We start from the raw sequence: 16,128 nt of genomic DNA on the forward strand, positions 1-16,128 counted from the left end.
ATCAGATATAAACTACGCAGAACTCAAGTTTCCACTAGGACATCCATCACCTACAACCCCGTGACACAGACTCATATAGCAAATCCCAAGACCCTTTTGTCCTTACAGATGTAGTTGCAGTGACAACAGTGAAGTAAGACAAGAATAAAAAACAACATGCAAAAACGCAAATTAGTAGCTTTTTTTAAAAAAAAAAGAAAAGGACTATTAACTTTCTAAACTTAGTTTTAAATTCTCAAATAAACCCAAGCTAGATATTTATGCAAAGGTGAAGAAAATGTTAAAGGCACTCTTGTGACACATTAAAAAAAATGAATCAATTTTCTTTGTAAGTGGTTAATGTTTGGTACCTCCTTCATCAGATGGTCTGGTTACCTCACTGCAGCATGAAAAACTAGGGTAAATCTCAGAGATTTCTGACTTGTCATCTCCCACACCTGTACCAAAAGTACTGCTGGAATGAGATCGAGACCGGTGTCTCCTAAAGTGACTCGCCTTTTCTAGAGTGGAGGGAAAACATTCATACTTGTCATTAAGGGACTCAAAAAAACAGAAGAAACCGATTACTTAAAAGTTTAATATGGAATAAAAACAATCTTTTAGTAAATAATAATCCAAAATCTCAGCTATTACAAAGTTCTAGTCACCTACTCCCAAATTTTAGCATGCATAGCATCAACTACATAAATGACTTAAAAGTCATTTATACTCATTTTAAATCTAGATTTTAAAGGAGAGATAAGCACTGGGAAATTGATAAGAACCAAGAAAACCCAGGCAAACTAATAAATTTCCATTGAATATAACACCTAGTTATAAGCAATTCATTTCAAGTATTACCAGGTACACAGTATTTGTTGCTTTTCCTTTATTTTTAGAAAATTAAATGACACAGTTTGGCTAACTATGTGGATCAAATTGACAATAAAAATGCCAAAATCCCTACTTTGCCTTGGGTGTTCAATTTTATTAACGTCAACAATTAAACATAGAGTAGAAATCAGAAAATGGAGCAAAACCTAAATGATATATCTATTTATATTGTTTAAAAAACTGGATCCTGTCAAAGAAAGTCTGAAAGTTCAAATCGAGCTATCACTATACCCAAACCATTCATGTTTTGCTTTTAATTATAAACATACAGTCTAAAGTCAAATAAGCTTCCTATATAAACTACTTATTTTACATGACCTAAAAACTCAGAGATCAATTTTAAGGACACTTGTACGATGCTCTATAGAAAACCTTTCTACTCTCCTGTATATAATTCTTTAAATCTACCTTGAAAATATTGTAACAGTGTATTTCCTGAAACCAATCTTTTTGTCTCAGCAGTTTATTGCAATACAAATAACCGCATTTGTAAACCCAGAAAGCCTATAAAATCATATTCGGTAATAAAAAGCTTTTTTAAATGAATCTAGGACAAACTCATCTAGGATATATTAAAAAGTCTTTTTGCAAGTTTTATTTTCCTTTATTTAAAATACCAATGATTAATGGTATTTTAAAGAAACATAGCACTTTTTTGGTTTCTCAAATTCTCAACTTCTCAAACCATATTACACAGTTGGCATCATGAACCTCTAAAGTTCATAGCGGCTTCACTTTCAGGACAAAACCATAATGGGGAAGAACTCAAAATGTCAGCAGTACCGGAGAGCATGTGCAGACTTCTAGACTGAATATTGTCTTCCAAGGGATCGATGTCGAAGATGGAGCCAGGGTCTGTGCGCCAAACTTTGAGGTCTTTTACCAAAAGGAAGAAATCAACACATCAAGAAGGAATTAAAAAAAAAAAGCTAGCACCAAAAAAAGTCAAGCAAAAGCCTGGAAAGGAATGTATGTAAAAAACATACATGTAATATACAAACCACTGTGCTGCAGATTTCAGAAGAAAGTGAAAGTGAATTCACTTTCACAAGTATCTGTTAAGAAAATTTCATAATCAAATTAAAGTCAAATAAAAGTCACCTGATCTATTCTTTATAGAACTGTCCTGTCTGGCCTTGCTGAAGTGCCTGTGACTCACCACCCAGCACACACACACAGGAGGCCACTATGTGTGGCCCCCAGGCACCCCCTGAACCTCCAATCACTCTTGCTCTCCACATGTCGAAACAGGCAAAATGTTTGATTCAAGTTCCTTATTAAGGACATGTGACTAGTTCGGCACATGTGAGTAATTCATAGGAAATGATTGAGAGGTTTTTGTTTAAAAAAAAAAAAAAAGCAAAACAATCAGAAAACTTCTCTCCCTATAACAGAAACAAATATTTGAAATGTAGAGAAGTGGCAAGCCCAGTTTTCATTCTGAAGCTGTGAGTACAAGCTAATAAATACGATACACTTATTCAAAAAGTGTTATGAGCAAGGCACCCAGCGAGGAACAATGAGGAATGGAAAGAGAAATCAGAACAGCTTCCTGCTCTCCATGGACCCCCTGCTATAGTCAGTGATCAGCTTGTGTGAGCCAGTTTCTCCTCCTCCTGTTTTAGTTGGAGGCAAAATCCAAATCTAATAACTTCCAAGTGTACTCTCCAACTAACAGGTATCAGGTCCTGCAATGAGCTGCGCAGCGCTGGACCAACATCTGCAAAATAAGACCCTAGTAGTTATGGACATATGGCAGAAATGGAGCAGGAGCAAAAATAATCAATTTACAAACTGGAAACAGAGATTTGCTTATCTGTTTTTAATTAATATTACATAGTGCTTACCATATGCCAGGCATTATTCTCATTTATAACCTAACTCATTTAAGCTTCACACATATTAAAATTGGTAGTATTATTATTCCCATTTTATAGATGAGGAAACTGAGGCACAGAGAGATTGAGTAGCTTGGCCAAGGTTACATAAGTAAGTAGCAGAGCTTCCAACAAAAATAGTAACAGCACAACTTGGCTTAGTCTGAATTACACAGAAAATTTCTAAACTTCTATTTCCATGCCTGGTACAGAAGCTGGCTCACTAGAAAGTGTGATGTTTGCTGAATGTACTTTATTTTGTGTTTTCATAGGCAAGTCCTGAATGGAAAACTGTTTCTCTCAATAAGAAGAAATAAATTGACTTCTGGATTGCTTAATAAGTAAATAATTTAGAGTTATACATCTTATATTTTTAAAAAATAATAATTTGTATCTCGAAGGTTCTGAGTATTGAATTATGAGAGCCCAAGGTCTAGACAGTTTCATGGTTTTTAAGCAATGACCTCACCATCACTCCTGGCCCCTGTTCTACGTAGGACATGAGGTAACCTGCACAGACTTTAGTAGTTTCATCCTAAGTGAAAGGAATCAGACCCCTGCACTATCTTCATGAGATGTTAGCACAAAACAGTGAAGCTCTCTAATTCTGTGTTACTTTTAATGAAAACATCACAACTCATCCATTCAAGTTAATGTGATCCTTTTAAGTAATCAACCTGGGCAAGATCCACAAAGCTATCCACTGCCTACAAATATGTTTGGAATCCTTCTTTGGAAAATACTTTCAGAGTCACTTTACTATTGATAAAATCACCCAAGTCACTTAGTGCCCTGACTTTGGTACCTTTGCTTTGTACTAATATATTATCCTCTCAAATATATGCTTTCCCCACCTAATTCACCTCTAAGTGGCCTTTCACCAGTATCAAAAAATAAGCCCTTACTTTTAAAGATGAAGAAGATCTAACACTGAGATTACTGAGAAGCATATACCATGGTGACCAAAAATATTCTTTGAGCTACCTAACTGGACTCCATAATTCAGAGGCTAACTGCTCCAAAGGAGACAATGGTCTTGAGTTGTTGGTGTATATTGAAAAATCAATAACTTTCCTTCCTATCCCTCTCTTATACTTTAGTATGATCTTTGCTGATATCTCAGCCATCATCCAACAAATACCCTCCTAGGATTTCCCCTATGAGGAACAGATAGCAGGAGGAGAAGGTTGCTCTGTTAATTATGGGACTTTCAGATGGCTCTTAATTATCCCAGTTCAGAAATAATATTCCAACAAATATGAGCTATTAGTATTATGGAATACCATCCAAGTCTCCCTGGCACACCTATTTGTGATAAAAGGACTTAAATATAACATAGTTATTTCTGTCACCCATGCACGCGGTATCTACAGAATGACACATTGATTAAGAACACACACTAAAGGGAAACAAAATAATCGTTCAACCATTGTGATCACCTGTGTCTGGGCTGCTTCTTTGTTTAACAAGTAGGAACATTCTTAAGACCAGAACCCTAGTAAAGACAGAGAACATCCAATAATAAAAAGAATTTGAGACGATATCTGGTGAATGCCAGGAATCCCATTCCATATGGTACAAGAACGATGCTTTACTTGTGTTCCATTTTAAACTGGGCATCATATTGAACAGGTGATGAGAAGTCAGATGAGTAAAGAGGCTAATTCTAAAGCTACAGCAAGCACAATCTTTTGACTGTGCACAGCCACCGAAAAAGACCGCCAGCTTACCAACAATGATCCCTGGTCTCCGGTCCATCTCCACGACATGAGGATGGACACCTTTATAGGCAGCGTCGCTGACAACCTGCGTGTTCTTCCTCACTCGCTCTGTCACAGGATCATCCACGACAGGCGTGAAGCCCCTCCCCTTTGTCTTTTCAAAATCTTCGTGGTATTTTACCTGAAAAAGCAAAAACAATATTAACTCCCACTGAAATTTGCTGATTGTTACATATCTCATAAAATTTTGATAAAATGACAGGTGTTACTACCCTGGCTGCATCTATGGACAGATTATTTTCTTCATATATTTATCTTTTCCAACTGTTCCAAAAATGATGTCTGAAACTTCAGCTTCTTAGCATCAGAAATCAAGTACTGATATTTTTACAATGTTTTTAATCATTACGGTTAGCATCTCTTTTAAGTTATACATAAAACTATATGTCAGTAAGAAGTTGTAAAAGATAAATATTTTTAAATTATGGTTACTTCCTAAAATATACTAATTTAACTACAAATTTAATTTCCTATCCCTTAACCTTCAATATGCAATAAGGCAGTATCTATTTCCATATAATCATTCAAGAAAACGCTATTCAAAATTATATTAAGAGAAGTTACAGATAATATATACAGTTTTTGTATATAGTTACAAAAACATTAAATATATACTTCAAAACACATTTTTTTCACATTCTGAAATTGAGTCAGGGTGATTATCATATAACTCTGTAAATGATGCTAAAAGCCACAGAATTGAACACTTTAATGGGTAAACTTTATGGTAGGTAAATTATATCTCATGAAACAGCTTTTAAAAACATACTTTTTTTCATATTCTTTATGACATGCAAACAGACCAAACTCCATCTTAAAATTAATTGGAAAGAAGTCTACACAAATGTCTTTCACACAGTGCATTTACAGTAGTCACATTAGAAATAAAAACACACCAAAAAAAGTCACTGAGAAAAATTATTTTATTAGACTAAATATTTCCATTACATTTCAGTGTGATTAGAGAGACCCCTCCCCCCAAAACAAAGGACGAGCCAACCAGGTTTCCATGCTTTGTTAGTTATCCAGATTAATAGTGAACTAATGCCATCGGTACACAGGGTCCTGTTGTCTCTTAGTATGTTTTAGTCAGGAGAGGAGTGATCTGGTTGTATCCTACCATGGAAATATGATTTTGTGCTTCTTTAACATGTCTCAGAGCAGGTGTATCTAAAATCAGACTTGGTCTACCTTTCATCTGTTTATGGTCCTGGGTATATTTTACCTGCAAAGTAAACGGACACACTTATAATAAAAAAAATTACATAGCATTTTTAAGATTTCCAAAAAAGGTAGAACATATGCAACATACTCAAAATTATTTCTCAGGTAACTTTTTCAGTCAATTACATTTTGTTCTGGAATAGTGACCTAAAATTTTACTCTAGAAGATCTCCATTAAAGGCAATTGCAAAAATGACCCAAATCTATCAACTGAAAACAAATGTGTGAGGGACTAAGAGTCCCTGCGATGTAGTCAGTAAAACTGGTTGCCCTATGTAAGTTAAAGAGGGGAAATTCCAAACTAAATAGAACTCACATTTATTTTGTTTCTAAATTTCCCCATTTTCTGCCGTAAGAATGTTAAAAAATGCATACCAGGCTGCCCTCTATTTCTTTTATATTTTTTTCCCTCTTTAGAGAATAAGAAACAATGGGGAAGAAATCTAGTTTTTCTTCTAGCAGCCACAGCTTAAAGGTAATTTATGTTAAAGACACTCATCATCCCTGGAGAGAAAAGTCACTGGAGAGCTATAAATTATGAAGCCTAAATGCTGACTGTCAGGCACAGAGCTCTCCAAGCTGTGTTAGGAACAAGGTCGGTGTTCTTGACAGATGACCATCCAAATGGTGCCATTTGTCAACCTGATTATGTGTAAGATTTGGATACCACTTATGGGGGACCCGAGGACACATATGCAATTCAGAACTGAAGTCCTGATACTCACTAAGAGGAAGGCACACTGTCCAAATGGGACACCGATATGCACTTTGGGACTTAAAGGAGTAACTGAACTCTATATTAAATGTATTTAAAGATTTTTTTTTTCCCTCTATAGCCTTACTTGGGAGTAATGACTCATTTCCTACTTTGTTTTGCAGAGAGCATTTACCAATCCACATTCAATGACTTACATCAGTAGAATGACAGTTGTTCAATTCATGCATCAAAGACTTTATCACTTTCAAAAACACTGGTGAAAACAACAGGGATCATTGTTTAAATGAATGTAATATAATTTATAACTAAGCAATCTAACGAGGGAGAATGTAAATTCATACAGTGGTAGTTTTCAGGAGTCATCCAAAATAACTCACATACTTATTGGAAGTATCACAAATATTTAAAACAGGACTGCAAGCAGATAATAAAGGACACATCCTTTGTGATGGTCCAACATGAATAAAACCACTTGCCGAGCTAATATTTTCTTGATTCTTCTTGACTCTTTCCATTTCAGGAGTTACACTTAACGCGGTAGCTCTTCCCAGCTGACCTTTATAATAGACCTATCATTTCAGAGAACAAAAAATAGAGTACTATGAATCAATTCACCTCATTAAGAGTCTCATACTATTTATTTTAATGAGTTAAGCAAGGAAGGTAAACTACAAAAAAAAAAGGATATTATCGGGGTTCTAGTCTTATTAAAATGCTGGCATCTTAAATCAACCTCTTTCATTCCATCACATAGGAGGGTATATGTGTCCAAATCACTGTGGATGTACTAAAATATATACTCATACCATCAATAAAGCTGTAATAAGCACTTAATCACAAAGGAATATGAGATGAAATGTCTTCATGAATATAACTGAAAGATACTTCCACTCATATAGAATGATACTATCTATGTATGCCATTATGATTTGTTAGGAATTAACTTTGGCAGAACTTTTATAAGGATTCGTTTAAATGGATGACTGTGGACATCCATAGAAAGGCCAGTGTGCTTCTCACTGCCCACTCCTCTTTCTCAATAACCGTGTTCCTTTTTGAGAGTAAGGGAGTCACATCAAGTGTGGCTCTCAATATATCGGGAAAAGATGAGCATCTCTAAAATACAGTTGTTGGGAAAAGTATCAAACAACAACCTGCCTTTGCTTTATAAACTGACTAAATGACTTGAAAGGTCTGAAGAATAAAAGGTTTCTTTGAATGTAATAGATTTCCAAATTTCCTCTTTTGAGGAACCTAATCTATATGTTAATGACTTTAAAAAAGGGTTGTCTCCGTGAACTGCATCTGTGAATTGTATCAACAACAGGGAATTAGAGCAGGCCACGAGTTGTGTCTAAGTAAAAACTGCCAGCCCCTTATCAAGTGCCCCTAAAATGGCCCTGTCCCATGTGACCTATTCAGCCATGAGCACTTTTATCATTTCTTCCCGGACATTGCCCCCCAAATAGAGTAATAATTGCTGGGACTAGAAGAAGGCTGGGAGGAGGCACAGACAAGAACACATGCAGGTAGGAAAGGGAATGGAAAGGCTTGTTATGGGGCCAAGACACCAGAAGCTATGACTGCTTCCCTCTGGGGAATCGCAGCACCTATCAGCATGAAGACAATATTCCTGTCGGAAAAAAAATCACCCTGGTGTGTCAGTGGGAACCCTGAGGTGGGGAATGCCTGAGTGTACACAATAACTAAGACCCTGAAGCCTTTCAAATAAATTGTTATTTGAGAGCAGAAATGAACTTGAAGTTACGAAAATTCTGTAAATGCAATCCCTCCATTTACATGTTGACAATACGTTTGATGTTGTAAGAAAAAAAGTTACTGAGATGACCACACATTGCTGATGTTCTTCTGGTTTTCCTTCACCCTCTTCAGCTCTGGTGGATCAGAAATTGCAGTTGCCTGTTTAATCTCTCCTTTATATTTTACCTGTGGAGGATAAAGAAGAATTTTAATAGATAGCAGAATGGGCCCCACCTAACTACCACAGAGGATGAGGCTCAAAATTAACCCTTTCTTTTCACACGTTTTCCACGGTAGAGCTGCGTTAACCTTCTCGTTCCTATCCACGCCTAGATTCCGACTGGTCTGACTTAGCAAGCACAAAACGTTGGTTGTGTTATTTCAAAATCAGTCTTCAATAAATACTTATCTATTCAATATCAAAATTAACTGTAAATTCCATGAATAAAAATAATGGAAATAAAAGGGTACATGCTGTAAAAGAAACACCAGAATGAAGTCATTGTAGGAGAACTGCAGCGAAGTTGGCGACACGGCAGCCTAAGGTCTTTGACTCTCTTTCCATAGAAGCTAAAGCTCTCTGACTCCCACCACCGCCCAGGGACCTCACAAGGACAAACAATTTTGAGCCTGACAATCTCCTCCACTTGGGAGAACTTACTCTTAAATTTTAAGGCTTTTCAAAATTACCTGTTTTGGAAGAAGAAACCTATTGTTTATATTGATAAAATTTCCACAAAGGGGTCACAAAATGGGAAAAGTAACTATTTGGGGGACCTCTCGAAGGGCCTTCTGAATTTTAGGAGGCCTGAGTTCAAATTCCAGCTCTTCCCTTACCAGCCGTGGGTCCCCAGCATGTCCTCTGATCTCCCCCAGACTCAGTTTCCCCACATATACCAACCAGAGAAATGAATCGTACTGATTTCATGGTTTCACATGAAACATTAGCACAGGGGCCAGCACACAGTAGAGGTGCCCCATCACTGTTAACTATTATTGTTTTATTCGCAAGAGATTACTGAATGATTGAAGGATATTTTCCATTTTATTTATAAGGTTCCTCACCTTGATGCTATCATGTCAAGCCAGGTGTTCTTTTGCCCTGTTCCAATAGACAATTTTTTCTTCCCAGTTTGACAACAGACCCACTATTCCCTAGGTCCTTACCTGGATTTATTTTTAGAGATTTACCAACTGAACTGTGAGGTCCATGGGGAGAGGAAGTGGGTCTTAGCCATCTGTGTCTCGGTGGCCTGGACAATGCCTGGCACACTGAGGTGCTTAATGAAGATCTCTTGCACAAGCAAACGCGGCTAAAGTACAGCAACACAGTCCCAAGCTTCCTGGACACACAGTTCATGCCCTTCCATACGTAAATGTGAAAAAAGCATCCAAATATGTGGAGGGTTTAGAGCTTTTGAAAGTGCATGTTGGAGAATAAAGATATGTGATATCTGACAAAATATAAAAGGAAACAGAAACAACTTGCCGCACTTAGCTGCTCCTGGTTTCTCCTCGCTCTCTCTGTCTCTGGGGTTACGCTTACCGCAGTGGCCTTGTAACTTTGTTCTTTATACTGGAGCTGGGAGACAAGATACAAGGCAGTTTGGGATTATGAGGAATGAAGGCGTCCCAAAGTATTGGAGCAAGAAACATCACATGGCTACAGAACATTCATTAGTAAAACCTTCATTAGGATTTGATAGTGAAATGTATCGCTAATAGTCTTCACCTTCCTAGCGCTTCCAGTCTCTAACCTTTGCCTTGCCAAATGTTTTAAGTCAGACCTTTCATTGTTATCCTTCATGCTGTGTTATTTGTTGGTGGCCTCTCTGAGTTTCATCTTATCAGTAATAATGAAATATACCTTCTGTAAATTCATTTCTTCAAAGCACTAAAGCGATGTTTACCAAATTACCATTTTATATTAAAAATAATAATTCTACATGCTTATCATTTGCTAATGAGGATCAAATCCTATACCTGCTCTTTAGCAATAGACTATCATTATATAACCTCAAAGCCTCCTTCCTTATTAAGTTCTGACCTTGGAAGCCCTGCCTCTGACCAAGCCCTATGAAAATTTTCCTAACTTACTGCACAGAGGTTTTCTTTCTTAGCTGGGGGGGTCAGACTCCACTGTTTGTGGTCAGCTTTCCCAACAATTTCACACCACCCCAAGAAATATAAATGAGTATCAACACAGAGAAACAGAATGGCATAACCATCAAATTAATTTTTGACAGGCAAAAGTAGAGCTGGGGGTTAAGTTCCCATTATAAGGAACTCCACAGGGACAATCTTAATGATTTTCTGAAGCTTAAATTTAGCATTAGGGAATTTTCTTTCACAAGAAATCACAAGCCCTGTGGGGCCTGCAGATAAAATGGACTTGAGATGCAGCCTCTCAGTGGTGAACACGAAAGTGAAGAAAAATTGATAAGCCTGGGAAAAAAATGAAAAAGGATTAGGCTCTTTCCAATCTGACCTCTTTCTTCAATGTGCAACGTTCTTTGCACCACAGTATGTAGTTTGAGAGTTTAGGCATATTCTTGCAACTGGGATGATTGAGTTGACGTGAAGAAAGTTTCAGTTTAATCTCTATTGATGGCAAGATTCAAGAAAAGATTACTCTGGATAAAGCTCAGACAGAAAAAATCTGAACAGTAGATTAGTATTACTGATTGAGAGAAACTGTTACAGCCAATTTCTAGTGGATGTAAGTTTGGGAACAATTTGGTGGGGAGAATGTTCATGTTGTATGTTCATTCATTCACAGACACACTATATGCCTTACACGCAATATCTTTTTAATACCCTAATCCCTGCTTATAGATACCACTTTCCATTTATCACACCAGATAAATACTATAAACGAGACCTATGTTGTTATAGTATTACTTTTTCATTAAATTAACTATTTTTTCAAATAAAGTTATTTTAAGAAAGTGTTATGTTTCCACCATAAATTGAAGACTAGTAACCCTTCTTTAAGAAGAAGGTAAACATTTAAACAATTTAATCATAAGTCAAGGACTGACCACTGATGGACCATTTACTGTATTCTTGAATGCCACAGTGATATGTGAACCACACTTCAGGGACACTGTGGGATTCCATACTACTTCTTTACGATCTGTACTCCAACTTCCCTCTCCATCATCATCTCCCGCCATCTTTTACCCCAAGTATTAATAGTTACCACACTAAACTTTCTCTTTCTTGAAGAGGCCTTGGATCATGAACATATTTTATTTGCTCTGCCAGGAATACTCTTCCTCACAAAACCCACCCAAACCTTTACCAATTCTCCAAGATCTAACTTCAACATTTCTCCTTCCCCAAGGCTATTCCTTTCTCCCACTGCATATACTTCCTTCTCTGCGTTCCCATAGCACTTTGCAAGAGGTATTATTATTTATGATTAAATGTGATAATAGATGCAAATACTCAGAAAGCATAGTAGGTACCCAAGAAGTATTAATTATTGTTATAGCACTTACTGCATAGTAGCTATGTATTTCTAGGTCTGTTTCTCCTAGAGATCTTGAGAATACCCATAGCCCCTGAGCTTATGGTATATCTCACTCATCTTTGAAATCCCCCAAGAACAAGAAAAGAGGAGACATTCAATAACACGTTTCCTTAATAAACAAATACGCATGAAGCACTGGGCTCGGTGTGATGGAGGATATACAGGTGTGTAAAATGTTATCTTTGTTTTTAAGGAACTGACTCTCTTGCAATGGTATTCATTGTATAGGTGTCATGCCCTCATTATATGCTGGCATCCAATAAAATAGAAAAAAATACTTAAGTAAATATGATCACATTGCTGATGTTCTTTTGGTTTTCTTTAACTCTCTTTAGCTCCGGAGGATCAGAAATGGCTGTTGCATGTTTAATCTCTTCTTTGTATTTTACCTGCACAATTTATAAGAATAGAATGTTAATTTCATTCTAAACAAGGCTTAAAAATAGTTAAGAATTCTTCATTTGTAACTATTGCATAAATGATTTTTTTTTTAACTCCAACATTACTTTTCCTTCATTGGGAACACAGTTCCTCATTTTATCTCATATATTCAGGATTCCTTTATCCTAAAGTACAAATAAGATCATATCTCTTCACCTATCCACCATTGTAGAAGATTTTTAATTAAAATATGCAGTATTGCTTATGAAAATAAATTTTATCATTAGGCAGATGTAGGAAAAAACCTTGGAAATTATCTTAAATAATACAGTAATTTATTTTATATCCAAAAAGCAGTTTCTATCTATTAATATGGTAATTAAAATTTAACATGTACTTAATGGCAAAAGTTAAATTGCATTAGTCACATAGCCTTGGGAACACTGCTTGTCTGAGTGAGAGAACACAAATAATTCAGAATAAGGAAAAAAAGTACAGTGATCACAATAAGAGAAGAGAGAAAGGGAGGTGGAAAGAAACGTACTAAAAGTATAGAGTACTGTGTCCTGTTCACTGTAAGACAGGTCAGTGCCAGAAAGTCAGGAGGTGTCTTTTACCTACACAATCACATTATGAAAAGCCCACCTTTGTCCTGGCATCCACTTCATTCAAAAGCTCCCCCTTCAAATCTACTTAGAGGAGAATCAACCATGCAAATAGTAATACCAGCACACAGTTAGGCCTGGGACAAGAAACAGCTCTTTGAACTTAACAAAATGATTAGTGATGCTATCACTTCAGGTGGTATTTTACTGTGTCTAAAATTCACGGAAGACTGGATTTGAGAAAAAGGATATATACATACATATATATATATGTAAATATATGGAGCAGAGGCTCTTAAGAGGCCTGTGTTGAAATTTTGCAAAGACTTAAATCTACACAAAACATGCCTCAGAAATCACTTGATAATGTTTAAAATGAAGGCTGAAATGCATGTTGTCATAAAGAAACAGTACTTAAACATCTCCACTATCACCGATGTCTCAGGACCTGTGGATGTAATACGTGTAACAATGCCACTGTGAGTCCAGACCCAGAACAGTTAAATGAAAAGTTCACAGGGAAAGGCTACCTCTAAGTAAAATTCAAAAACAGCTCTTAAAACACAGAGCTAATAGCTAAAAGGCTTGTACTCCAGAGGTGGAAATGTCGAGATCTTTAAACGTTAGAGAATCATATCTTGGTTTGACAGATCTAGCTAATCTTGAAAGGGCAACTTTCCATTTGAATACTAAGCAGGAATTGATGGCCCGACCTCATAGAGATACAGAACCATGTATTTATTGTTTGCTAGAAGAGGCCGTGGGATGCTGGGAGAAGAAATGATATACAGTTCTACTTTGTGTGATTTTCCATGGGTGAAAAGCTAAACATGATTAAAGATGAACATTTTTGTTTTTCATATGACTCTAAACTAATCAAAATGGCACAGTCATTTCACTGTAGGCTATAAAATCGCACTCTACAGAACATTTATAATATTATATCACAGTACATTGATGGGTACATTGCAAATAGCATCACTGGAAAGTGAAGGAAACAAACATTGTCTACTTCTCTCCCAATCTAATTTCTCCACCAGACCTGAGTGCTGCCCGACGCAGGCTCTTGCCATGGCAGAGGAGAGGGACACATTTACACATCCTCATCCACACTTCCAGCCTAGGTCCTTCTGCTTTCTTTGGGAGATAGCTTCATCCACGCTACAGAGATTTTATTGTACTAGTATTCTGCATGTTTCTTATAATTTCATTCTGAGGTCATTTTACTACTGATTCTCTTGTCTTTCCCACACGGTCTGCACAAATGCTAGCACATGCTCATACTTTCAAGATGCTGCAGAGCTTTTGGGGTTACCCACAGACAAGTCTCATCAAAGCAGTTCTACTTGGGTTACCTAAAGTTCTGGAAGGTGCTGTCTCCAAAGGTGAAGGTGAAGGGTTAAGTCAGAGAAGGGAACTTAAGGAAAGAACCCTTTTTACTTCCTCAATAAGAAACTGAATATACTAAATACACATGGCAGAATACCTGTTGGGAAGAAGGGCAATTATGCATTGCACGTGGCAAGCATTGAAAGGAAAACATTTTTACCTGTAACATTAATCCCCTTCTCTACCCTTTCCTCCAGAGCAAAGGTAACCGGAAAGTAAGTTATTTTACAATTCATAGTGAAGGTGTGTGATTTTCTTTGTTGTGAGAAGTAGGGGGTAAATGGGTCTAGAAAAACAAAAATAGGGGCAGAAATGTGTCTGAGAGAAAGTTCAGAAATATGACTGACATGGGATAAAAATGAACTGGTACTATTTTCTTTTTCAAATCCAAATGACCGCTGAAGCCACCAAATAAATGTTCCGTGACCTTGCATCATTCTATCAGGATAAAATGTCTTTCCTCCAAGTTGTAGAGAGGCACTAGGATGTATCCTTTCTCTGCGAAATTTAATACACTTAAGATTCTGTTCAAAGCGATGAAATCTAATCCAACATTTCATTAAAATGACCTATCTCTTCTTCACTATGATATTTCAAAATGAAACACTGCTTCAGAGTCAAGTGGAACAAGGCTATGGTTTTCCTTGGGAAAGTTAGACCTTTGCTATTTGATGAAATAGCATTTCAATAAAGTGAAAAATAAAAGCAAAAAACAGTCAGTGGAGTCAAGACATAAAAACATTTATCTAGCTTCTGTTTGCTTTTGGAAAGGATAATTAATGCCAAGGAGAACTTACAGAACTAATATTCTGCTGATTTTTCTTCACGCGTTCAATCTCTGGAGTATCTTTTACTGCTATTCCGGCTCCTACTTCTTTTTTATAAAATACCTTTATGAGAAAAGAAGGAAAAGAAGAACTATAAGCTTGTCAGAATTCAAGTCCTAGATCTGATTCTTATAAAAGAAAGACAATTTCTCAGGTTTTATAGTAATGTGAATACTGCATTAAATAAAATAATCCATTATGATAATAAATGTCCACCTTTGGTTTCATATCCCATAATCTTACAAGTAACTATCTAATAGTTGTTCTAGGGCATGACTGCTACCTTAGCTGCAGATCACTTGCTTTAAGAATATAAATTGGCAAACTGGAGTTTTTCCTTTTTCAAATATATGTCACATATGTGTGTTTGAGAAAAATCAAAGCACATATTACAAACACTTGCTAAGCAGTTATCATTTAATTCAAAAACAGCGTGAAATCTTAAGCAACTGCTATTCCCCAAACACAAAGATGCCCTCATTCTCTTCAAAGAAAATATTAGCTCTATCGTCAACATCAACATTAATTCAAAGTCTATTTTCCTCACCTTCCACTTATTCGTTAACCTTCCCACATGTATCTCCACCCTATCAACATCTATCACTGCCAAATACAAAGCAAAACAAAAAACACGAGCGCTTTACAGAAAAACAGAGTAATTATAAGCAGCATTTATGAGGACAGAATTACTCCCTATCTTGACATTGGATAACCCAGTTGGCTCCAGTGGCGGTGGGAGAACAAAGTAGTAGAGATGTTTGCCTCCAAAAGCTAGAAATCTGGAATAACATGGAACCACAGGGTTGAAGGGCTAAAACAGCCCCTTTCCCTGATCCTCCTAGTGAGACTTTTCTGTCTCTCAGCACAGCCCGGCCCCCCTTGTGGAGACAGGTACCTGACCAGCATACCCTGAGAGCTGGAGCTTGCCACCTAATTAGGAAGTAGAGAATATTCCAGAAGCCCTCAAACTAAATAGCATTTGCATTTTGATAAGGCACTTGCATAACTGCTAAAGGACTGAGCTAATTCTACTTCAAGGACTGACTGCACAGGCGATTTTTATCATTTTAGAACAGAAGTCAAGTTTATATATCAATTAAACATAGTACTGATGTAATTACTATTCCTCAAAATAAAAAAATGGAAGTTTACGAATT

At 36.7% G+C, this 16,128-nt stretch overlaps 1 protein-coding gene across 9 annotated transcripts in view; it reads right to left on the minus strand.

Moving 5' to 3' along the window:
• NEBL (nebulette) overlaps nucleotides 1-16,128 on the minus strand; it is a 326,459-nt gene that overhangs the window by 28,127 nt on the left and 282,204 nt on the right. For 4 of the 9 annotated variants that reach the window (XM_045534488.1, XM_045534496.1, XM_045534504.1 and 1 more), the window contains 9 exons: nucleotides 14,942-15,034; nucleotides 12,066-12,158; nucleotides 9,724-9,816; nucleotides 8,328-8,420; nucleotides 6,950-7,042; nucleotides 5,652-5,756; nucleotides 4,481-4,652; nucleotides 1,657-1,749; nucleotides 351-500 (listed from right to left, as the gene is read on the minus strand). In XM_045534488.1, coding sequence (XP_045390444.1) covers nucleotides 351-500; nucleotides 1,657-1,749; nucleotides 4,481-4,652; nucleotides 5,652-5,756; nucleotides 6,950-7,042; nucleotides 8,328-8,420; nucleotides 9,724-9,816; nucleotides 12,066-12,158; nucleotides 14,942-15,034 — 985 coding nt within the window. Of the gene's footprint in view, nucleotides 1-350; nucleotides 501-1,656; nucleotides 1,750-1,859; nucleotides 1,929-4,480; nucleotides 4,653-5,651; nucleotides 5,757-6,949; nucleotides 7,043-8,327; nucleotides 8,421-9,723; nucleotides 9,817-12,065; nucleotides 12,159-14,941; nucleotides 15,035-16,128 lie in introns of those variants that run through there. The other 5 variants (XM_045534511.1, XM_045534530.1, XM_045534519.1 and 2 more) reach the window with 5 other exon arrangements.

The sequence above is a fragment of the Lemur catta genome, chromosome 1, assembly GCF_020740605.2.
Source record: "Lemur catta isolate mLemCat1 chromosome 1, mLemCat1.pri, whole genome shotgun sequence".
Taxonomy (NCBI): Eukaryota; Metazoa; Chordata; class Mammalia; order Primates; family Lemuridae; genus Lemur; species Lemur catta.